Source organism: Lepisma saccharinum, chromosome 4, assembly GCF_977018435.1.
Source record: "Lepisma saccharinum chromosome 4, izLepSacc3.1, whole genome shotgun sequence".
Classification (NCBI taxonomy): domain Eukaryota; kingdom Metazoa; phylum Arthropoda; class Insecta; order Zygentoma; family Lepismatidae; genus Lepisma; species Lepisma saccharinum.
Genome location: NC_139232.1, coordinates 60,989,448 through 61,015,039, shown reverse-complemented (window position 1 = coordinate 61,015,039; position 25,592 = coordinate 60,989,448). Strand labels below are relative to the sequence as shown.

General features: G+C 36.0%; 1 protein-coding gene across 1 annotated transcript in view; it reads right to left on the bottom strand.

Annotated features, from left to right (window-relative positions):
• The window catches only part of LOC145986955 (ATP-dependent translocase ABCB1-like), a 149,543-nt gene that overhangs the window by 20,660 nt on the left and 103,291 nt on the right, over positions 1 to 25,592 (bottom strand). The window contains exons 17-23 of the mRNA XM_083121419.1: positions 24,990 to 25,091; positions 23,216 to 23,377; positions 22,097 to 22,300; positions 20,417 to 20,658; positions 19,297 to 19,453; positions 10,982 to 11,176; positions 6,966 to 7,172 (exon numbers count right to left, since the gene is read on the bottom strand). Of these exons, the coding sequence (XP_082977545.1) occupies positions 6,966 to 7,172; positions 10,982 to 11,176; positions 19,297 to 19,453; positions 20,417 to 20,658; positions 22,097 to 22,300; positions 23,216 to 23,377; positions 24,990 to 25,091 (1,269 nt within the window). The remainder of the gene's footprint in view (positions 1 to 6,965; positions 7,173 to 10,981; positions 11,177 to 19,296; positions 19,454 to 20,416; positions 20,659 to 22,096; positions 22,301 to 23,215; positions 23,378 to 24,989; positions 25,092 to 25,592) is intronic.

Below are 25,592 nucleotides of genomic sequence, written 5' to 3'. Positions count from 1 at the left end.
TATGTGCTCCCAATTCTTATTTACGTCTGTTTCATTTATATTTTCATCATCATTTAAATCCTGCAAAACATCAAATCTATTTGACAGTTTAATTTGGTAATCTTTCTTAATTCTTTCATCAGCAAATTTTCCTGTATTAAATTTTATAACTTTTAGATTTTGTTGCTTATGATTTATCACTGAGAGTCTTTCTCTTAATTTAGCAATTACTAAATAATGGTCACTGGCACAGTCAGCACCTCTATGTGTACGAACGTCAATTATACTAGTATGCCTTCTCTTATCAATGAGAATATGATCTATCTGATTATGAGTTTTACCATCTGGAGAAGACCAGGTATATTTATGGATATCTTAATGTTTAAAAGTGGTACTTTTCACAATTAAATTCTTTGAGGTTGCAAAAGTAATCAATCTTATACCATTATCATTACTTAATTCATGAAGACTTTCTTTACCAATCGTGGGTTTAAATGTCTCTTCTTTGCCAATCTGTGCATTACAGTCACCTAACAGAATTTTCATATCATACTGAGAAAATTTATCAAAGACCTGTTCTAACTCTGCATAAAAATCATCTTTAGTATCATCATCTTTATCTTCCGTTGGTGCATGTATGTTTATTAAAATAATTTTACACCACCTACCCTGTAAAACTGCATATGATATCCTATCATTAATAAATTCTACTGTTTTAAGAGCCGAGATAATTCTATTATTTATGAAAAAGCCTGTTCCAAAATTATGATTTTCAGTACGACCATAGAAAAAAGTATAATTTTTAGTATTACAATTCCCTTCTCCTGGCCACCTACTACATCTAATTTATACTTAACTATCTCATTAACTGTACACTGAAATGCCCCAGGCCAGTAAAGGCTCAGAACATTCCAGGTGCCTAATTTAATATCCTTATTCCTAATGTAGATCTTATCCTTAGTCCAGGGACCTCCCAAAGTAGTCCCCACCCGGAGATCCGAATGGGGGACTATTTTACCTCCGGAATATTTTACCTTGGGAACGTCCATGGCCTCATATTGCTGTTTCTTGACATGTCTTTTTACAGTGCAGAGTTGTCAGCTCTACGCCTAACCCCCAATATGAATGGAGGACTGCACCTGTGCAGCTTTTCTGATTGTAGTTTCTTATTCGAGTATTTGCAATGAACATAATTGTCAGCGATGTTTTCTCAATCCTTTCATCATTACATCTATTTTTGTTATTGAAAACATCCGAAAGGTATTTCTTGTTCTCACTCTATTCTCGGTTTACAGATCCTTACTTTTTCTTGTGTCTATTCAAAAACTTGCAAAAGTTTGTCTTGTATATTTCTCCTGTAGTTTACGGTTCTTACAAGCACATAAACATAATTTTTGATGTAACATTTTGGGCATGCTCCCTTCATCAGACATTTATTCTTACATGAAGATTTGGCACACAAAGGAGATGTACTACGAGGAATTTTCAGTGAAAAATGCAAGCTCTACCAGGACTCGAACCAGGGACTCTGGCATACTGTGCCATTGCTGTACCAATGAGCTACCGAACCAGCCTGGCTTTGCCTGATTTTTCACTGGTGCTGTTTTACCTGTATGGAATTGTGTCTGCTAGTGTTACCATGACGTTGCCTGGTTCCTCCCAGTGTAGACATGTAAATTACATTAAGATTTGACACACACAGGAGATGTACTACATAGATTTTTCAGCGAAAAATGTAGGCTTGACCAGGACTTGCACCAAGGTGTCTGGCATATCGTGCCATTGCTCTATGACTGAGCTACTGAGTACATCTCCTTTGCCTGATTTTTTGCTGTTACTGTTGTCCCTGTGTGGAATTGTCTCTGCTAGTGCTACCACAATGGGATCTCTTACCTTTAAAACACTACAGATGTCGACGTTGCCTGGTTCCTCCCAGCATAAAGATGTCAATTCCTTAAATTAGGCTCACACAGGAGATGTACTACTTAGATTTTTCAGTGAAAAATGCAGGCTCAACCAGGACTCGAGCTCTGGTCTCTAGCATACTGTACCATTGAGCTACCGAGCCAGCCTGGCTTTGCCTGGCTGTTTTACCTGTGTAGTTATAGTTGGGAGCAAAATTGTCAAACTTAAGTCTTCCCCTACTGCAAAAAGTAACTCTGTTACCACTGTTAACAATACAGTTATTTACTTTTAAAAGTCGCTAGTTACATTTAGAAGTCCTAAATAATGAGTAACTGTTACTTGTAACCAGTTACTTCTAAACACTAGTAGTTTAACAGTCAATGCAAAAATAATGAGTGCTGATGAACTAAGTTTTGTATAACTGTGTGGTTTGACTGTTTTGAAGAAGTTTCTTTTTTAATTCCAACTCTAAACAGTTATATAGTAGCTTGTGTGTGTGACTCAAACTTGTTTGTAGGATTGCTTAGAAAGTCCATGTCAAAAAAGGAAATGCAGCAATTAAATCCTTGCATCCGCTTGGTCCATCAACTTCTTACTACTGGCCACAAAGTATTCTGTGTCCAGTTGACATTAACAACACAAATGGAAGGACATATGTACTTAGTGATAAGTCATATACTTTAGTGTGTTTGAAATGGTCAAAATATTCTTCTAAAATGTGAACAGAACAATTGATAGTACATGAAATTTTGGCAATGCATAGAGTACAATACTGTAAATATTATTAGTACTAACTTGGGAACTATTTTTGGGTTTAAAGAATCACAAAATTTTCCATCCCATAAAAATAGTGTCCAACATTATTTGCTAAATACATTTGAAAAATCACAATTATTACTCTGTATTTAATTGTTCCTCAAGTGCTAGAAGGTTCACAATATATATTTAACTGGTAAATTTTAATTAATCTATAAATTTTGAAGGGGGCAAATGTTTCCCTTTGTCCCCGCCAGGTTACACCTATGCTTACCTTCACACATAGTGAACAGAAGTTTTGAATATTTTACCTTAAAACATATTGTACTTCAGGCTTTGTGCTAAATACATAAGCATTTTTAATAAGATTAACTTTTAATGCAAATGATTTTTTTATCACCCTGTCTCTGAACTGCCCATCCCAATTTTTCCATCAGGCATTAGTACACACACTGAGCTACCTACATATAAAATTGGGGGAAATTGCACGAAATTTGCTCTTGAAGTTAGTAATTTATTTTTCTAAAATAATACATGAAACTATACATAAAAATGCATGGCTATTGATACACTCATCTGAAACCTTATCTAAATGAAAGCTTACACTATTTTGAACAAAAGAAAAGAAACTTGAAGTTTCGACGGCAAAGTTGAGGGAAGATACCATCATTTATAACCTAATGTGTGTCATTTAAAGTGGAGCCGCAAGTGACGTACATGGAGATTTTAAAATGCTCGCAACTTCTGAACCCCTTGACCAATCTAAAAAAAATCGTTTTTGTAATCAGCATTAAAAATTCTATAAGTATACCGAATTTCATCAAAATCGGGGATAGTGGGTGACATGGCCTGGATGAATTGATGTGGAATGACCGAGTATCTGTTCGAATTTAATTGCTGATACTTTTTCAGAGTTAGGTATCTTGTAAATAAAGGTAAATAACCCGAGAACACTTGTTCGAAAGGTACAGTTACCCTGTACTCATTGCACTGTATCATAAAGGCACATAGATAGGAGCTCTGGCCACTTTTACCCCCAGGTACCCATTTGTTAGAGGCTGGGTGAATCCCAGAGCCACTTTATGCAAGGTCAAGGTCAAGGTCACAAAAATTCTCAACCTTTGGATTGTCAATTAATGCACCATTTCGTGAAAACTACGGATGATATTTCAGTTCTGTCTTTTTGTTCATTAGTATATGTATGAAGGTATGACAGACTCAAATTACAAATCAAAATATCCATTGTTACTATTATTAACAAGCGGCAATTGAAAAAGTCATTTCTTTCCCTCTGTTATATTACAGGATATATTTTATAAAAAGGGTTATAACTCCTCAACCACCCCTTTCTTCTGATACATTTCACTTTTACATGTAATAATGAGAAAAATAGAACATTTGAACAATGTGCAACAGTCAGGGGTCCGGTGGGGACACAGGGATAAAGGCTTAAATTTCAAAATTTTCTGAAATTATGCAACATTTCTGATCACTAATTTCAGTTTTTTCTTTGTTTATTTTTCAAATTGGTGCATGAGTATTACATATTCTCAAAGAGTGGTATTTTGTCATGCTTCCTTCCAAATTTGGTCCTCCAGCATCCATAGGGCTGACGCTAGAAACACAATTCCAGAAATTGTTTCCATAAGCTTACAACACTGCTGCTTCTTATATACTGTTCTTATTCTTTCCCCTAGAAGAATCACTTTGTTTTCAACGAAACTTTGCACAGTTGTAGGAATGTACCTCTGCTACATAATACATATTTATCATTCACTTTGGTCTATTGTGGTTGGCACAGGTGCCAAGTGACAAATACCATTTATAAAAATAAAATAAAAATATTCTTCCATTAACTATCAGTATTGGGATGCACAATGTATAAATTTCACCTCCACTAAAAGCTCTGTCTTATAGAAAGAAAACAGAACAGATTTCATCTTTCTACAACAATTAGTTCCCGATTTAAGATTTTCATAGTACATCACGGCAAGTTTGAAAAGCATGCGCTTGCGTGCCGGAAATGCTATTCACATGTGCAAGGCTCCGTCTGCTAAAGGTTAACCATTTGCATCCATGATTTTACCCACAATAATGTCTTGCTTTTATTTTCATCTCTAGAAAAGGATCTAGGCAGAACTAAAAAAAAAATCAGAGAAAAACTGAAGGTGTGTGTTGGAACAGTTTTCTAGGTTAGGGCTGTTTAAATATTATCATAGAATGTGTACATGCTCAGGGTGGCTAATCACCAGGAATTCCTGGAATTATGCTTGAATTCTGGGTGAATTTTTCTCTGCAGACGTGAAAATTTGGAACTTTTATTAATTCACATGCCATTGAATTCACACATATTTTAAATGGCCTGATGCAATTTTTTTACAGTTTAGATTTTATTTTACCGAGGAAGGAAAATAAAACAGAATTCTCTCAATTCGTTTGCTTTGTTAGTGTCCTTTGCAGAACAATCTATCTTTCAGACCGAAGATTTTTGCAAGATATCTTGAAGATGATTATGCAAATTTGAGTTTCAAATTTATATTTAATTTTGAAAAAAATGTGTTGATAGATGTATTTCGAGTGTGAATATGTAAAATGGCAAATTTAAACTCCACACCCTAAATTAAATATTTTAAATATATATTCCGTTTAATTGAATTGAGTTAGAATTTTTGGGTACATTGGAATCACAGAGATCCTTTATATTGTTAGGATATTTGTGCGTGTTGGTGTTGGTAAGAGGCGGTTGTAAGGTTGAAAAAGAGAAAGCATCAGCTTGTACCCTTGAATTTTTGGAAAGTTTGCCTTGAAAGCCGGGAATTATATTAGGTCAGTCAAAAAGTAAATGCAATCATTTTTTTAAATTTTTCACAGCAACAATAGAAAACTTACAATGATATCATTTTCCAACATAGTCCCCCTGCACTTCAATACACTTGGTCAAACGTTCCACAAGCTTTCCGATACCCTGAGAAAAAAAAGGTTTTCGGTTGAGCAGCAAGCCACGTATGCACCGCTTCCTTCACCTGTTGAACTGTGTCGAATCGCCGGCCTCTTAAAGCATCTTTAAGTGGACCGAACAGATGGTAATCCGACGGAGCTAGATCGGGACTGTATGCAGGATGCTCTAACACCTCGAACCCCAGATTCCGAAGAGTTTGAGCGGTGTTGGCGGCGGTATGAGGACGCTCGTTGTCATGCATCAAAAGAATGCCTTCCAACAATCAACCTCGTCGTTTGCTTCGAATTGCAGGCTTCAACTTGTTTGAAAGCATATCACTGTATCGTTCACTGTTTATTGTTGTCCCCTTTTTGACATAATGTTTCATAATTACCCCTTCTGAGTCCCAAAAAAGTGTGAGCATCACTTTTCCTGCAGAGTGTTGACGCTTGACTTTTTTTCACTGGAGATTCAGGGTGTTTACATTCCATGCTCTGGCGTTTGCTCTCAGGTTCGAAGTGATGGATCCATGTTTCATCTCCAGTGATGATTCGTTTCAAAAAGGCTTCACCTTCGTTAGCATGTCTGTCCAATAATTGCTGACAGATTCTCACATGATTTCGCTTGTTCTCGTCAGCGAGTTCTTTAGGGACCCATCTCGCACAGACTTTATGAAAGTTGAGCCTGTTATGGGTAATTTCTCATTCAGAACTATGACTAACGTGCATATGGTTTGCCACTTCATCAACAGTCACTCGTCGGTTATTCAAAACCAGCTCACAAATTGCTCAATGTTGTCATCAGTAGTGGATCTGGCTGGACGACCTGCTCTTTCCTCGTCCTTCACACTTGTTCGACCGCTTTTGAACTTTTCAATCCACTGGTAAACACTTCGCAACGGTAAATCAATGTCACCATATTGTGCTGAAAGTCTTCTATGGATTTCAGCTCCTGATACACCTTCAGACCACAAAACAGACGCTGTTCTTCTGTGGTGCACACGGGCAGTGGCGCAGCCATGTTTACTTGGCAACACTGCAGAGCGAACTGAAGTGATGACGCTGTAACCTGCCACAGGCGAAGACAACGATACTATCTATCGGCTTGCGAGCGCAGAAAGCTGTACAGCCAACATACGGAAGAAAAGAAAAACATTGCATTTACTTTTTGACTAACCTAATACTTGAATTTTATCATGGTCCTAGAGTGGCCACCCTGATACTGCAACTATATCATCGAGATAGTAATACAAAATGAGGCCTTTGGTTATTTCCACTCAGCTCATTTCATAAGAGACTATTCTTCTCTACAATATTTCAGTATAAAAAGTATTAAGTGCTTATCGATACTGTTTATTAACAAAATTTTTGAAAGATTGCAAATTTACCTCTGGCAAAGCAGTAATAAAATTATGAGCATTTGCCATTTCAGCCACAACAAGTATTTCTTCCATTAAAATTTGTCTGGTGGTATCTCCATATTCAATGTTTTCACGAACTGTACCATCAAAAATATCAGAAATCTGAGGCACAAATGACATTTTTTTCCTCAAAGTCTTAATGCCGTATGCCATTATATTAGTACCATCCAACACCTGAAATGTAATTACACTACTACTGTTACTGAATTTTAACACTATGAATCTATACTGTCACTGAGTACTCACTGAATTCCGACCACCCACCTAACACTTTGTTGGTCCACCTTTGGCTCTGCAGACGGCCTGGACGTGACGTGGCATGGATTCCACGATGTGCTGATATGTCTCCACGGGGATCTGACACCATATATTCCTGATGGCATCCCATAACGAGCCAACTGACGTCGATGCAGGATGCATGGTTCAAAGAGCATGTTCCACAACATCCCACAGATGGGAGAGTTAGAGGGCCAATTCATATGCTGCATCTCTGTGGAATGTTCCTCCAGCCAAGCAAGTACAGTCCCGCCTTGGTGGCTCTGTGCATTATCGTCCTGGAAAATGCCGTCCCCGTGTGGGTAGAAGTGTTGCATTGTGGTGTGTAATTGGACCCCAGTGTTGCTGTCTGTGTTATTGACGCACCTGATGCTCAGGCACCCACAATCATGCCCTTTTGGAATGACTTTAAATCCTGACCACCTCCCATTTTAACGTGCGCTGTTCGACTAACGCGTAGTGTTGTGCCTATACATTCACCACGACACTTCCAGTCAGGGTGGTCGCAAATCAGTGTATAACGGTACATTGCCACGTACCATTATAAGTATATTGTATTGCTCATCAAATTATTTCATTTTAAGCTTATTAGTTTAGAAAAACAGTTATTTTGGTGATATGAAACCCAAAATTTGATTGATACTGATGTGATTTTCTTTGCTTTATGACTTACATAAAAATCGTACATCAATACAAAGTTTGGTAATGTTGTAAAAGGAACCTTAAGTTGTCATTCACTTATGATAGTTATACAGAGTAAGTACTTACGATTGCAATGCATTAAGCATAAAAACATCGATAATATGAGATTTGGCAAATTTTGCAAGATAATTTGGGTTTGTACACATGCGTAAGCTAATTTGAAAGCAAATATAACTAAACTAACCCCGTCTTAAGTAGAAATTGGTCATAAATTTATTATTTTACTTAGAAAGAGTCATATCATATCCTACACATAAAATAAGTTGTTCTATATAGTACAAACTTTATTCATGTGAATAAATCTACAACATATGGGAAAAACTTTTTTCCCGCTGAGGGTAAAAATATTTATCAAACATTTCATGTTGTAATTTAAATAAAAACATAAGTTTAAATGATAAAATATCAATTTATTGTGTAAAATATGCTTCACAGTAAAAATTATAACATAATATTGTAAAAAATAATATTTTGTACAAGCAAAAAATTTCAAGGTATATATTCTGTGACAACAGTAGCAAAGTTATGCATTTGGAAACGCTGAAAATAGGAGGTAAGAAAAGATGGCCAAGACGTGTCTTGCATGATGGCTGAAAAATACTCATCTAACTTGTTGAAAGCCACATAGTGTGCTAAATAGTAGTAAAAAAGCTGCTATTACTACTAATAGTGCTTTTGGAATATGATGTGCACTGTAATGCATGAAAATATTGATCAACTTTCAATTTGTTGATCACGGCCACCTATCCTAGTAAGCGGAAATGGTCAAATTATCTATAAAATAGGAACTTCGAGTGATATAAATCATTTTGGTGAACTTTTGTGAAAGAAACTTAAAAATCCTAGAAGAAATTTCATACTTCTTCATGAATATTTTTAATGTAATGGATTCATGCTTCTTGTGATTGGAATAGATTACACTCGATTATTCTTTCTCAATTCAGAAGACAAATGGAATATAAGTGAAACGTATAATAACATGTACTAAACTGAATGAACTCATAAATGTCACATATTGTATCTTATTGATGCATGCCTATGTACATGTAATTTAATCCAAAAATGTATGCGAGGATATTTGATGAATTAATTTGAATTTCATGATTATTGATTGATTGATTTGTTGTTTTAAGTCCACTTTATGTACAGTAATATTAATCGGGACTGGACCTACAGTTTAAAGTGGGGTCCGAACCACTTGTCTCTCCAGCAGGTATCAAACCTGGGACCTCTTGATTACAAGTTGATGACGCTACCACTGCACCATCAGGAAGGCCAAAAATTTCATGATCATATATCATTGGTTATTCATAAAGTTGTGTATATATGTATTCAGTTTATTTGATGAATTATAAATCTACTTTAAATTATGACTAGTATATTACGAGGGGATATCAAAAAGTAATTGAGTAAATTCTTTACAGCCAAACGGAAATGTATTCACGAAAGCTGAAATATACATTTGGAAGTACATGTATGTCGCCACTTTTCCACGAGACGGCAGGTGTGTGTACCTCGTGCATGCTGAGAGGCACTTGTTTCAAAATGACAGCTACGCTTGATACGTTCGACACAGTTGAGCTGCGGAGTGTGATTCGGTTTCTGTAGTCAAATGGACACAAACCACCTGAAATCTATCGTGAGTTGTGTGCAGTGTATGGTGACACATGCATAACATTCACAAATGTAACTGATGTGCAAAGTTCAACGCAGGGCATGTAAATGTCTTCGATGAACCTTTTCTGGATGGCCTCGCACATCCCACACACAGAGCAATGTTGACGCTGTGGAGGCATTGATTCAGGAGGACCGGCAGTCGACAAATCAAACAACAGCAGATGCAGTGGGCATTTCATATGGCAGTGCATACACCATCATCCATGTAGAACTTGGGTATCGCAAAGTGTCAGCGAGATGGGTCCCCAGACAGCTCACACCACAACCTATGGATGACTGTATGGGATATAGTCTTAAGCATTTGCTCCGGTACCATAAGGCTGGAAACGCATTCCTAGACCGCATTGTTACCGGGGACAAATCGTGGGTTTTCATTACACTACTGAACAAAAGCGACAGAGCATGGTATGGAAACACACACACACTCGGCCCCACCCAAAAAATTCAATCCCGTCTGCAGGAAAGGTTTTGCTTACCGTTTTCTGGGACAGCCAGAGTATCATTCTTGCTGTTTTTGGGGTAAAAGGAGCAACTGTAAATGCTGCTGCATATTGTGCCACACTGGATCGTCTACAAGCAGCTCTGTGCCGTAAACGTCCAACAAAATCTCTGGAGGTCATCATTCTCCATGACAATGGTAGTCCCCATATGGCTGCATCAGTGATGCAAAAAGTCAATTCCTGGCATTGGGAAATTCTCAAGCATACAGTCCAGACCTGCTCCCATCAGACTTTCACCTGTTCGGCCCACTGAAGGAACACCTTGCTGGCAAACACTTCAGCTGCGACACAGAAGTTGTGACAGCCATACGTCATTGGTTATGCATCAAGCTGAACGATTTCTACTGCATGGACATCGAAAAATTGATATCACGGTAGGATAAATGTGAATGTATGTTATGTGGAAAAGTAGAGTAATGTTCAACCTTCAAAATGTATATTTCAGTTTTTGTGAATACATTTCAGTTTGGCTGTAAAAAATTTACTCAATTTCTTTTAGATATCCCCTCGTATTTAATCAATACATTCTCATTCTTTTGATGGTGTCAAATTACTACTGTTGCTATCGGGCATAAGTCCAACATCTGATATCTTGTTATTTGAGATTGCTGTTCAAAGCAAGTTATTTGGTAACTGACTCTTCAAAAACAAATAATAGTTATAGAGCAGATAATGAGACTATCAGTCATTTGATAATGACTTAAGAAAGATGTTACAAATCTACAATCTTTGATTCATGCGGAATATTAACTTTTTTTTTTCAAGGATAAAAATTATCACAAGAAAATACAGAAACAAAATCTAAATTATGGAATAGTAAGTACTCACCACATAGCCTTCGTCTGGATCATAAAATCTTATGAGCAAATAGAGAAGGGTAGATTTTCCAGAACCTTGAGGTCCAACAATTCCAACTTTATGCCTGCTTCTAATGCTGAGATTCAAGTTTGAGAAGACATTCCTCTCCTCTGCACTCTTATAACTGAAGTTCACATTAGAAAGCTCAAACTGTCCAAAGTATACCTTGAAGAAACAACAGTATGTACGTGAAACTGAATATTACTTCACACAAAAAGGGCTATGTGATCATAGGCTATAAACCTTCATTTTCTTTTTTTACACAAGTCTGTTCCAAACTCATTGAAATAAGCAATATAATATTCAAATGTAAACTTCGCTATTACAGTAGAAGTTACAATATATTCAGTACAGCACCATTCAAAAAGAAACTGAGACTTTTGTTGTTTCACCAATCTTAATTATCTTATGTAAATATGAGTTATGGGTACCGATAGAACAAGTCATAAAGTTAATTATTACAACCCCAGGAAACCAGTGGTTGCAAAATGACTGCATCTGAGATTGAGAAAGCTTTCCGTGTCATGCAATTTGAAAGAACAGAGTCCATACTGACCAGATTTTGTAAATAAAACATTATGGCTTAAATGAAGACATTTCCTCAACACCCTCCATGCTATGGGTTGTGGAATACCAAGCTTGGCACTGGCTCTATGTATTGATTTCTAAGAACTGAAATGATTCTTGAATCCATTCTACATGGTCTGCTAACATAGATAACTTTGCATTGCTATTTTCTTTGCAAATGCATCTGGTGTTCTGGAATCTCTTCACCCAAAAGTTGTGACGCACTGTCATTACATACTGTTCTTTGTCAACCTGAGATGCAACCATTTTGTGACCTTGTGTTATGACAATGAACTACAGGCTAAAAAGAAAGAAATAAAAAAAAACTACGAATTCCTCTATCAGTATGCTCACGCCTATATAAGTTAATTATGATAGGTAAAACACAATGAGAAAATGTTATTTTTTTTTCGAAACACACTTTACACCTGCATAAAATTAACACACATGTACAGCAAATAGTAGAAATGGACTGATGAAAATTTTGCCAATATTCTACCGATCAAATAAAAAGTTGTAAAAATTCCTTGAGGAACAAGATTGATCTATTAATTAACCTCCTTAATTATTAAATATAATCAGGTGACTGCAATGGAATTTGTGGATAACAAAATGGCAGAATTTTGTTCTAAATTACAGGCAATGTACAGATATATCAGACCTGGGCCATTTCATCTCAAATCATACAGGTAAGTAATAAATGTGTCACCTTCGAATTTCAAAATCAGTTGAAAAAAATATATGTTTAAGGACCACATGATACATGTTCAAAATTTTTTTTTCTTTCTTTTCTTTTCTGTTGATTTGTTACAGTGTTACAAGCTCACGAAGAAAGACACTATTTGATAAAAAAATGTAGGCAAGGAAAGTAATGCAATTTTCAAACCACTATAAATCAAAAACAAAAAATGGTAGAGACTTAAGGTTTCCTTTAATTGAAAGCTTGAACAAAGTACTTCCAAAACCTTAGTAAGGAACATATTTATGAAATCCTCTTCAACTCTAAATTAAGAAACAAAATACGAAAATTTGAAATTTTTTTCGAAGTTCAAATTTTTCTTTTGAAAAAGTGAAGAACAAAGGACATGAGAGTTTTGCTGGGAAAATAGAATATGGGACCTGGACTAACTACTTTCTAACGTTATGTAGAATATTCTTTGTAAAATATGGGGCGGAAAAAATCCATTTTGACCTTTTTTTAGAAAGCAATTTCTCAAAAACACCCATCTCAAAATTTCTGAAAATTGTAAATTATAGTCTTTGGTTACTGTACTCACAGGAGGTGCAATCAGACCTAGCAATATTTTTGTGTGTAACTGGGCAGAATTTTTGAAAAAATGTCCTCCATGTTCTATATTTTTTTTATTTTTGCTGTAAAATATGTTACACTGGCAACACTGTTTCTAAATGCTGCTTATCAGGAAACCTGTAAAGCATCAAATATATTATTGGTAACATTTTGTCACGCCCGCAGGCATGAGTGTGCAATGGTGAGAAACCACTTAAAATAGGGTCATTCAATTCCATTTCGACCAACCCCTATAGACTCATTTTTTTTTTTAATTAATAAATAATTTAATAACTTATTTCTATATCCTTCAAGTGTTCAAATCGACATTTCAGGCTTGCGTCTAGATCTGTCGGCCATTTTTAATTTGTTGCATGTGGTAATTTTATGCTTTCAGACATTTATGAAAATTCTTATTTCTTCTGTTGCATAATTCCATATGTAATGATCCAAAATTCATCTTTCATTGTGTTTATTGCTATTCGTCATGAATATCCAAGATACATCTAATGCTTTGAACATTTTCACTCCAAGCGTTTTAAAGCTATTCTGGTGGTTCAAGATGTGTGTATATACAGGGTGTTTCTAAAGGTCGTTTACAGCGCTTGGGAGGTGATTCCTCACACGAAAACAAGCAAAAAGTCTAAGTTCCATTTTTACGACTGAGGCTTCGTTTCCGAGATAGGAGCCTCGCAAAAGGTGACAAAGTGATCGTCACACCTAACTGGGACGAATACTATCACAGATAGAGAGGCGGTTCCAAGGGAATCATAAAGGAATCGTATGTGCTCAGTCCGGAAGTCACTATGAAAAGTTCACTGCACGCATGCGCAATGGAGTCCTCAAAGGAATTGGGGATTTCCAGCAAGAACAATACATGGAAAGGGTATGTAACGCAGCAAGAAGGACTGTGACAATGAGAAATGCGTTAAAGACAACACATCCCGACCTCAAACATCAAAACATGAGCACCGAACACAAAATCCGAAAAGTTGAGCACGGTTGCATACCCCAGTTACAGCGAGGAATGAACGAATCATGTCATGTGGCATACGAGAGACACATTACTCCACCAGGAGGAGGGAAAGAAAAACACATTATCAGGTGATTGCGACAACGTGTATTTTTACACGCGACAACTACGTAATATCCCCCCCCCCCCCCGACACACACACACAACAAACAACAAATGCTACAATGTCTTATGCACAGACAGTGCGTGTCACTGTACACCAACTGAAGATGTCATTTTCACCACACAAAGGGGGTGGGGAGCAATACCAAAAGTGTTCGCACGCGATCATTGTGATGTAAAAGAGACCAGTTTTGGAAGCGCTGCACAGGCAAGTCTGGCTCTCGTAGTCTACGTTTGACCTTCATGACTGCTGTTCCCGCGAGAGGAGCTCGAAGGGTTGGTTCTCTCCGGCAGTCGTTCCAGTCGTGTTGCAGGTGCAGGGATATGATCAGCAGTTCGCTCTAGGTTGTCATACGCATTGAAGAGTACTAGTATGTTGTATTGAAAGAAGTTGACGTGGTGGAGTGGACAAGTCAAGTATCGCAACAATTGGTCTGTGGTGTTCGTACGGTGATACGGCCAATTTGTGCAGTGTGCCAGTGTTAAACAAAAACAATACTTTGCAGTTCTAGCTCCCTATTACACAGATGGCTGCGTATACGACCCAGCAGCTAGCAGACATGCATCTCATGTATGGGGAGGCACATGGTAATAGCCGCGAGGCAAGGCGTCTCTATGGAGAACGCTTTCCACATAGACCTTTACCGTCTCACACCTTCTTTCAGGTAGTGGACAATCGACTGCGTGAAACAGGGTCAGTGTTACCACCGCGGCAAGAAGTTGGAAGACCCCGAAGTGTACGCACACATCAGTTTGCAGAAGATGTGTTAACAGCGGTCGCAGAACATCCTGGAACTAGTACGCGCGTGCTCGCTCGGGCACGAAACACGTCTCATGTGAATGTTTGGCGAGTGTTGTCAGAGGAAGGAATGCACTTTTTGTGGCCCATCACCAGCACAGGTTTTCAGTGAATGTGTTGTGCGGGATAGTACATGATCATTTAATTGGACCATACATTCTCCCTGTTCGCCTGAATGGTCGCACGTATCATGCATTTCTTAGTGACGTTCTCCCTGAACTGTTGGAGACCATACCTTTGGCACTGCGGCAAGAAATGTGGTACCAACACGATGGTGCACCAGCTCATATCGATTGTAATGTACGACATTTCCTGCATGACGTGTTTCGCAATAGGTTCATTGGTAGGGATGAGCCTGTGCCTTGGCCACCGAGGTCGCCAGATCTCAACCCTCTCGATTTTTTCTTCTGGGGAGAAATGAAAACCCTCGTATACGACACACCTGTCACATCAGCTGAGGACCTCGTTGTCATCAACGTCGCCGCCGCGACGGTAGCAGATACATCTGGCTTGTTTGCTCGTACTCGACAATCCTTGAAATGTCGCTGTCATCTCTGCGTAGAAGTGAATGGCAGACATTTTGAAAACCGTCTGTGATTATTGCCCTCGGCAAATCTCAGTGAGAACACTCTTGGTATTGCTCCCCACCCCCTTTGTGTGGTGAAAGTGACATCTTCAGTTGGTGTACAGTGACACGGACTGTCTGTGCGTAAGATATTGTAGCATTTGTTGTTTGTTGTGTGTGTGTGTCGGGGGGGGGGGGGATATTACGTAGTTGTCGCGTGTAAAAATACACGTTGTCGCAATCACCTGATATTGTGTTTTTCTTTCCCTCCTCCTGGTGGAGTAACGTGTCTCTCGTATGCCACATGACATGATTCGTTCATTCCTCGCGTGTAACTGGGGTATGCAACCGTGCTCAACTTTTCGGATTTTGTGTTCGGTGCTCATGTTTTGATGTTTGAGGTCGGGATGTGTTGTCTTTAACGCATTTCTCATTGTCACGGTCCTTCTTGCTGCGTTACATACCCTTTCCATGCATTGTTCTTGCTGGAAATCCCCAATTCCTTTGAGGACTCCATTGCGCATGCGTGCAGTGAACTTTTCATAGTGATTTCCGGACTGAGCACATACGATTCCTTTATGATTCCCTTGGAACCGCCTCTCTATCTGTTATAGTATTCGTCCAAGTCAGGTGTGACGTTCACTTTGTCACCTTTTGCGAGGCTCCTATCTCGGAAACGAAGCCTCAGTCGTAAAAATGGAACTTAGACTTTTTGCTTGTTTTCGTGTGAGGAATCACCTCCCAAGCATTGTAAACGACCTTTAGAAACACCCTGTATATATACACCGTATTTACGCGTGTATAATGCCCACACTGGTTTTTGATAGGGAAAAGTGACAATCAATTTATATCTTGTATATAATGCACAGTACAATCCAGGTTCAAGAAATGGCTTTCTTAGTTGTAGGTTGTAAAGCTGTTGCTATGTGGACCAAGAGAACATTACATTACAAAGTGAAAAATTGTGGCACAAACTTTTATAAGTGGTTTTGCTCATTTCCTCTTTACTTTTCCAAAAAAACTTCAAAATATATACTTTTTCTACGACTAACGAAACATTTATAGGAGGCACATTCAAGACACTCAAACTAGCAGTTAGCAGCACAAGATTTCTTCCATTAAGGCATTTACACACTCCATATATGTCATATTATTTGGCCAGTAATACATTTTAATTATTTTCCTTATATATTTTTTTCATACAAAGTACCACAAAAATCAGAACGTTCCTTCACTTTGTAATGAGCTTATTTCAACCGCATTGCAAATAAGTGTCGCCATCTTGAATGCAACCCTGTTGCCATATTCAGAAACTGAAGAATTCAAGCTTTACAACAATATATAACATGATAGGGTTCCGTAAACATTAAAACAATTATTCCGTGCATAATACGCACCACACTTTTTTGGGGCAAAAATTTGGGGAAAAAGTGTGCATTATACATGAGTAAATATATAAAACATAGTTACACATGTAATATACATACAATGTCATATTGAGACTGAAGTGGTGCAAATTTAAGATTTTTACTTTGTCCTCCATATGGGGTCACAGAGTGTCAAGATTTTGATTTTCAAAACCTTCAATATTTTGGGAGTTTATCGAAAAAAGGAGGACCCAAGCACCTCATATATTTAACAATTTTCAGAATTATTTATTGCATTTATTATAGTATACAATGGAAACTACTAGTCTCAGAGCAAAAATAGTAATCAACAAAATGAAATAGCATTTATTTCTGAAGAAAATGAATTTTGGATCATTACATATGGGATTATACAACAGAAATTATAGCAATTTTCATATACATCTGAAAATGGTAAAACACGTCATGCAACAAATTAAAAGTGGCCGACAGATCTAAACGCAAGTCTGAAATGTCGATTTGAACACTTGAAGGATATAGAAATAAGTTATTAAATTATTAATATTTTTTAAAAAAATATGATACGTCAGAGGTTGGTCGAAATGGAATTGAATGACCCTATTTTAAGTGGTTTCTCACCACTACACACTCGTGCACATGCGTGAGTGTGTGCATGCACGCACAAAATGTTACCAATAATATATTTGATGCTTTACAGATTTTCTGGTAAGCAGCAGTAAGAACAGTGTTGCCAGTGTAACATATTTTACAGTAAAAAAAATATGGAACATGCAGGATATTTTTTTAAAAAATTCTGCCCGGTTACACACAAAAATATTGCAAGGTCTGATTGCACCTCCTCCAAGTACGGTAACTAAAGACTATATTTTACAATTTTCAGAAATTTTGAAATGGGTGTTTTTGAGAAAATGATTTGTTAAAAAAGGACAAAATGGATTTTTTGTTATTTTTTACAAAGAATATTCTACATAACTTTAGAAGTTAGTGCAGAAATAGCTTTGCAAATAGTTAGTCCAACTTCCATATTCTATTTTCACAGCAAAACTCATGTCCTGTGGTTCTTCACTTTTTGGGAAAAAAAAAAAAAAAAAACCTGACAAAATTTTGAAATTTTTGTATTTTGATTTTTAATTGCAGAGGGTTTCATAAATATATACCGTGATGGTGAGTTGACAGCACATGTATGATTTGAGATCTGTAAAAATATTGACAATTTCATACATACAAACTGATAGAGTACTGATTAATCTGCCTCATCCCTACAAAGTAGTTAAAAAATGTTCCCAGAAACAAAAAGACGAAATAATATACTGAATGAGTAATAAAATGAAGCATGATCTTTTGAAGTTTGGGGCTTGTTAACAGACAAAAATTTACACTTAGTAAAATCTGCAATTGCATTAAAATATATGCCTTTCATAACTTAGAACAAAGTTACCATATTTACGTTCTTCTTAAAGGTTTGCATAACCACTTTTTGTAGATACAAAATAATATAACACAGTTATTTTTGTGGTTTTTATTTATAATAATTATTATGAAACCATTAAACATAAAAACCACTAAAATAACTGTGTTATATTATTTTGTAGTTACCATATTTTACAAAGTGAGAAAGACAAGATCTAATATATTTTTAAAAAATTTCAAAGAACTAATGTACTTGTTTTTCAGTTCATCAGTAACCTTACATTTTAGTTTAAATAATAATAACAACAACAACAACAAAACAACAACAACAACAACAACCCATGGCATAACAGCCAATGATGGCCAGTTCCTGTCTACCTACTGACTGCTAGCCTCACACCCACCAGAAGTGGACGATCATCCAACCAGTTATGAGATGACATGTGGTCAGCATGATGAACCACCAGTTGTTGCAGATTTCCTGACTGGGTTTCACTACTCATTCATTAATTCATTCATTCATTGCTCCCCAGTTTCTTCACAATGCTGTGTGGCCATCGGTTCCACGAACAGGCCAAAATCTCAGGAGAAAAATTGTTATGCTTTTCCCTGGAGACTCGAACCTGCACGCATCCCGTAGCCGGAGCCTAAAGCTTCCACCTTAGACTGCACGGCCACGGTGCAGGACTACATTTTTGTTTAGGCATCTGTATTTTCTAACGTAACTATAACAACACAATGACAAAGCAGGCTACATCAACTGGATACTACATGATACCACCTTCAAATTAATGTTGAAACAAGTTCGTATATGAGATGGCTTTTGTAGGTACCTAGTATTGGTCGCTATTGATCGTGTTTCAGTATCAATGATCACATTTGCATCTGAAAACGTGAGTTCTAACAAGCATGTTGTAACTTGCTATGCTTATTTTTAATATTTGAACATTTTGTTAAGGATTTGTAGAAAACTTGGACATTTTTATTCTGGGAAGAAAATCTGCATGGACACCATTTTTAGTATCTAAAAAGAGGAAATGTCTAGGAAAAAGAGGACGTGTGCTAACCCTAACTTAGAGACATATTCAGTAATCTTTTCCAAAACTCTTAGCTGCTATTTTTATAAACTTTACCAATTCCTGATTCCAAGGCAGTCCACCAAACATAGAAGTTCTTCTGTATGTCAGTTGCAACAACCGAGTCAATGACTGTTTACCTTTTGTATAATTTGGAGAATATATGCATGCATATGCAATTGCAATTGTTGCTATAATAATTGCTTCTGTTACTCTATGGAAAAAAAACAACATAACTCTAACATAATACTACAAAACCAACAAAAAACATTTTTCACTAGAAGTCTTAACAAATCTGGACACTATCAAGAATATAATGAAAACTAAGGACAACAAAGACTAAACAATATAAGAGAAAGAGGCTCTCTTAGGTTAATGACTAATGAGTACTGGAAAACATTCAAAGCTTTTGAGAGTTAGCATTGCCCAAATGTACATATAACTCTTCTCTGGAACTCATCTAGTTGTTAAACTCTGCAGTAACTTTTAACTCTTACTTTGGCCTCTATCACTCTATATTCTGAGATATTAAAAAAGCCTCTTATACCACATGGTGGAAACATTATTTTTTTCACACTTAATAAAAAACACAGTAACAGCATGTTAATATGATTTCTTTATAAAATTATTTTCCTTTTTAATATGCTGTTATGTATGAATTGAGCTTCATATTTTGTTTGCTTTCTTTATGTCACGGACAACATCCAATTTTATTTGGACTAGGAGTATAGGTATCAAACAGTATTGGTTTCAAAATTAATTAATGATAATGTTTCCAGAGTAAAATGTCTTGTAAAATGCCATTCAATGCTTTTGTAAAGTCTAAATATTTTTAAAAAAGGCAATTTTCATTAAATTGCACCAATAAATTAATTCCATACTTAAATGACAGCTGTTTCAAAATTCTTAACCTGTGAATAGTTGAAGCAGACCTCTGATAGATTAATTTGGTGTAGTTGCAATGGAACACTTACATTTTAAAATTTATGAAAACCTAAAACTATTAAAATTTTTAGTGTTCAAGTACAAATATTAGTGGAAACTTATTCTATTCAACGTCATACCAACTCAACCATAAAATATACCTTATTAAAATTTCCATGATCATATACTGAATCTTTCAACAGTAAGAGTAAATGTAAACTTACATAGCTACAATTTTTCAACACAAACCCACCTGACAACTTGGCTAATGGATAAGTCATGATAGACATTAATGTTAATTGCAAACCACATTATGAGGGAGTATGCAAGTATAGAAATACAGTGAAAGGCACCAAACACCAAGGCTCGGGCATGGTCACTGCCTAACAGTCTGGGCCTGTTATTTTTGAACTCAGATTCGTGCATGCTTTCAGCCATAAGTAACATCTCATGATTTTGCATACTTCTACAAAAATGTGTCAAATTTCCCACAATCTGAAAGATAATTTTAAACTAGAGTAAAAAAGTAATAGTATTGTTTTGCTTTGAACTCCTAATTTTCTTTATCATACTTCTTAACAGGGAATGGAAGTGCTTGGGCCTGTCATCAGCTGTATCAGTGTATCTGCAAAGTTTCAGATAATTTAAGAAAAGAACACACTAAGTTTTGTGGAGCAACAGCCCTTTGAGGGCAAAGGCCAGGCAAACACCTTTTCGTTGGGTGATGCATGGTCAGTAATTCGAAGCTCATTGCCAGTGTTTTCTCACAGACTGGGACTACTTGCACCAAAGGCAAGAGTGTAAACCATTCAGTTACATCGGAGTTCTGTACATAATTTATTAGTCAGAAATTTCTACAAATAAACTGTAATAGTGGACACCACTCTGTAATTCTCTTATTATATTTATGATGACAAAACTTTTAATTTGTGTATTCTGGTTTTACAAGAGTGAATTTATAGTATTCATGCTATTTTTCAACTTTCTTCAAATTTGTTATTTAGCATCGCTTTTCTACCACTTTTTGCTAATCATGACATAGACGATGCATGATAGATAATATGATGAAATTAATGAAGGGACACTCACAAAGAATGAGCATGACCAGGCCAGGATTCGATCCTGGGTCTCCTGACATCATAGCACACTGTGCTAACAACTCTGCCACGAAGGTCAGCTATTTCTCACTCATGACACACACATTGATCTGTCACTTTACACAGTACTGATAAAAAATCATATTGGTCCACCATTCCTGTTAGTATTGCTGTAATAGTTATGCATAAAAATGCATTTGGGAGTTAATAAGAAAGTTGGAATTGTGCTAGGATGCTTAATTGTTAAATAAATATCCAAGTATTCCATAAATGTACTAGACGCATTGGTAAAATGCCAATACTGGCTGCTTCCTACAACTGTTACAAACTATGACCAAAAAAAAAAAAAAAAAAAAAAAAAAAATGGCAATAAGCTTATCAAGACTATACATACAGTTCTAAAGTAAAATCTAAACCATCTAACCTCCACCAGCTACTCTTTCAGAGAAACATGTGACTCATTATAATTGTACATACAGTGTTACCCAACTTTGCATCTTTGGGTTCTATACTTTCCATATTATGGAATCAAAGCTCAGGGTTCCATTAAAAAAATCTCATAAAATTTTCTTGGAATTTACTCCTTCATTTGAAGTTTTTTCACCTTTGTCCAAATATATCTATCTCAAGAGGTTCCATTGGATTAAAGGGGGAATATCGAAAATGGTAAGTGCTCTATCGGTTGAGAATAGAAATATCAATATGTTGTTTAATTTGTTGATTTTTTTAAATGCCTGCCTCTGATTTGCTGCATTGTTGCTTATTGTTTGCTGCAGTCTATGTCCACATAAAAAGAAAGGAAAAAAAGGGATAACACTGAAACATAAAAGGCTTACCATAGCAAATCTATCCAGATCAATTGCTTCAGTAGGAGAAGTAGACACTAAGACTTTCACATATGCATAGACATCCAACAACAAAATTGGTACAAGTGCAAGAGCAGCTAATCCTAATTTCCAATCATAATACATCGAAAGGCCAACTGCTGATGCAACTGATGCTAAGGCTTGCATAACTGCTGCCAGAAATGAGCACATCATCTGTAAGAGGTTTCAGTATAAGAGAAGTATTCTAATTACGTATCATAAAATTGCAAGTTCAATTAAAAGAGTAAAAGTAAATTATACTCGACTACTTAAACTTCAAAATACAATTTTAAAATCCATCGTCTGCCTATTTTACAAAATCTTCTGTCAATAATGATAGATAGATCCATGCAAACAAACAAATGGAACCCTAATTTTGCATTTGTTGACTGCCTTTTCAACTAGTGGCTGGAAAGCAACATATCAGTGATTTGTTCAGTTATGTTTGGCTGACACAATTTATTTTCATGACTCGAGGAACTGAACACTGCTCACAGGAGAAACAAATGAGTGTTGATTTCATGATGTGGTAAATGCAGTTTTAATATTGTGTAGGTGATGTTCTGTATTTCTGCATTGCAAATTTAATTGATTTTTCAATTAATTTCAAAGGACTGCTGCTACCTTCATTAACAAAGGTTATGGCATGTTGCCAAACTTACTGTAATCACATACTTCCTATCACAGTGAGGAGCAACAATGAAAAAAAAAGGAAACAAAGTTGAAAGAGCATTTCATGAAAAATGGTTGGTAAAAAACACACAACACCAGAATTCTGTTTGGCAATGGTGTCAAAGGAAAGTCGATGCTACTTGTCCAGCATCTACTTTGCAACTGAGGTTGTAGCCCTCTGGAGAACAGTGTCAAGGTCAGCCGCCAATTGGGGTGGTGGTCAGCGTAAGTTCTTCAGTCTCAGTCTCCTGGAATATGTACAGTCAAGATTCCACTGAATGTGTGCCATGGGAAAAAAACATATTGCATTAAATGCTACTAGAAAACATAATAAAAAGTTCATTGTACTATTTATAGCATACTAATTTATAAAATCCAGGTTTTACATTGTAAATAAAATATATAAAATATTATTACCATCTTAACATTATCTGCATCATAATATAGTTTGCAATTTAGTTTATCGATAAAATTTTTATCCCTGTCAAACCATGCCAAATCCTGTTCCAAGAGAGTCTTGAAAAGGTTTCTACGAACTCTTCTGGTAAACCTTTCTTCTGCTATAGTGAACATGTATTGCTGAAATACAAGTTTTAATAATCTTAATATTAGTAAAATTGATGACATAGAATATGAAATATGTTACAGAAAATTAGAATTTGGGTTCAACAGTAACTGTTGTCAAAAATATCTTCATATTTTTTTTTCATGCACTTGTTCATAAAAAGTGAAAGAGGATGTCACTTTATCTGAACAAGAGTGTAGATAAAGTTTATGGCAGATGGAATATGTGATTCAGTCATTTTATGATTTCAAACAAATGAGGCAATATACAAGGTGGGCACAGTCGCTTTCCCCAGAACAAGTATTTCTTCATTTATTGGGGAAAGCAACTTTGTGCCCACCCTGTATAACATTATATACATTTTTGTTTTTCTTGTGTTGTTCTCTTGTATAGAAGTAGAAAGTAACATACATAGATTTTTTTTTCTTTTGGGATACAACCATAATTGGTACACTTATCAATAGGAGTTTAAAATGGCATATTAGTACATCCATTTATCTGTAAAATTGTAGATAAATTTACCAATCTGAGATAATGGATAATTGACTGCATAGTTCTCCCATTTTGTAAATATTCTCTTTAATAGGGCAAGGCATTTAATAACCTAACAACTGCTTAAAATGCCAAATGAAAAATGAATTTATGACCCCAAGATAGTAAAAATTTGCCAAATTTTTTAAAAAATGACCAGTATTTTTTTAAACACTTCCCTATTATTAGTTCTTTAACACGTTACGAGTTAATTTTAGTTTAATAACCCCTAGTCATCCTTTGTAAGAACATACTTTATGGCAAAACTGGCAAAATTGTGCAATTTAAAATCAATTTATAAAAAATAATTTTACCCTGTATTGTTTTTGAAAACACAAATTACAGTGGGTTTTACAATAAATCTGAAATAAAATAAATGATAAAACACTTGGTGGAGATTTTCAATTAAAATAATATTGTCTGCTAGTAAAGAATTTTACATGAAGAAGCTCCTCTATAGTTCCACTGAAACAATTGCACCATACTGAAAGCAAACAATGACCTGTGGATTTAATTCACAGTCAGCAAAAAAAAAAAAAAAAAAAAAAAAAAGTTCATGTGACAAAATTTGAAAAATAGGGTTTGGAGATATTGCTATAAGCCTACTTTGTTCCCTGGAAATGTTGTTTGGTTATGTGTGAGCAAGCATTAACAAGCAGAAATATTCAATAAAAAATAAAATCTTAAAATATAACAAAAAATGACACTGCCTTCCAAAGTACCACTAATATGTAATTATCTAAATTACATAAAACATTACCACAAAATGACCTATCCCTCGAAAATTATGAAAAATGAAAAAGTGCCCCCCCTTAAAAAAAAGGGGAACTATACAAGCATTTCTTCCCAAACAATTTCCATTTCAATCGCTGAATATGGGCTTGAAATTTGCATGCACATAGTAAAGAAAGAGCACAGTAGATACTTGAATGTGGGCTGAGACAAAGAAGTTGTAAATAGTTCAAAGATATCAATAAGGATCCAAAAACTGGAAGCTACTTGGTTGAAGACTTGCAGTGCTACAACAATGAATTTCCAAGCATGATGCTAGAATTCAAGAGTTCACAATAAATAAATGCAGAAGAGCAATAATACCTGTAGTAGTGTTGCAATTCCAGTAATAATTCCTGCAGTCAGAAACACATGGACATGATACATGACATTAATATATTTTATCCCAAACTGGACTGCAGCTACCTAAGAAACGGCAAAAGCACATATTAAGAATAACCATGGGGAGGAGGAATAATCAATATTGAAAGGCAAAATATCACATTCACATTAACAACACAATGGCATAAACTCTATTTTAAAGGAATAATACGAAAAAAAAAAGAAAAAAATGGAATGATATGAGATGCAGACAGTGAAACTCAATATCGAGACCTATTACCAAAAGTGAAATAAGTACAAGATAGCGGGGTCAACCAATTCAGTTAATCCATCTCACTAATCAACTTTGTAAATGCCCTCAGCTAAATATGAAGTCCTGATTGACACATCATTATACAGGGAGGTTATTTCAGTCGTTCACCGCCAGAGTGACGGCCGTTCGGCAGACTCTTCATGCAACAGGTCCCGGCAAATTGCGTTCAGGAAGTCCGTAACAGAAACCGCTTGTTTTCTAATGTTTCCACTTTTCACAATTACAGTTACAATTACAATTGAAATAAGCACGTACCTTGTCGCAAGTATGCT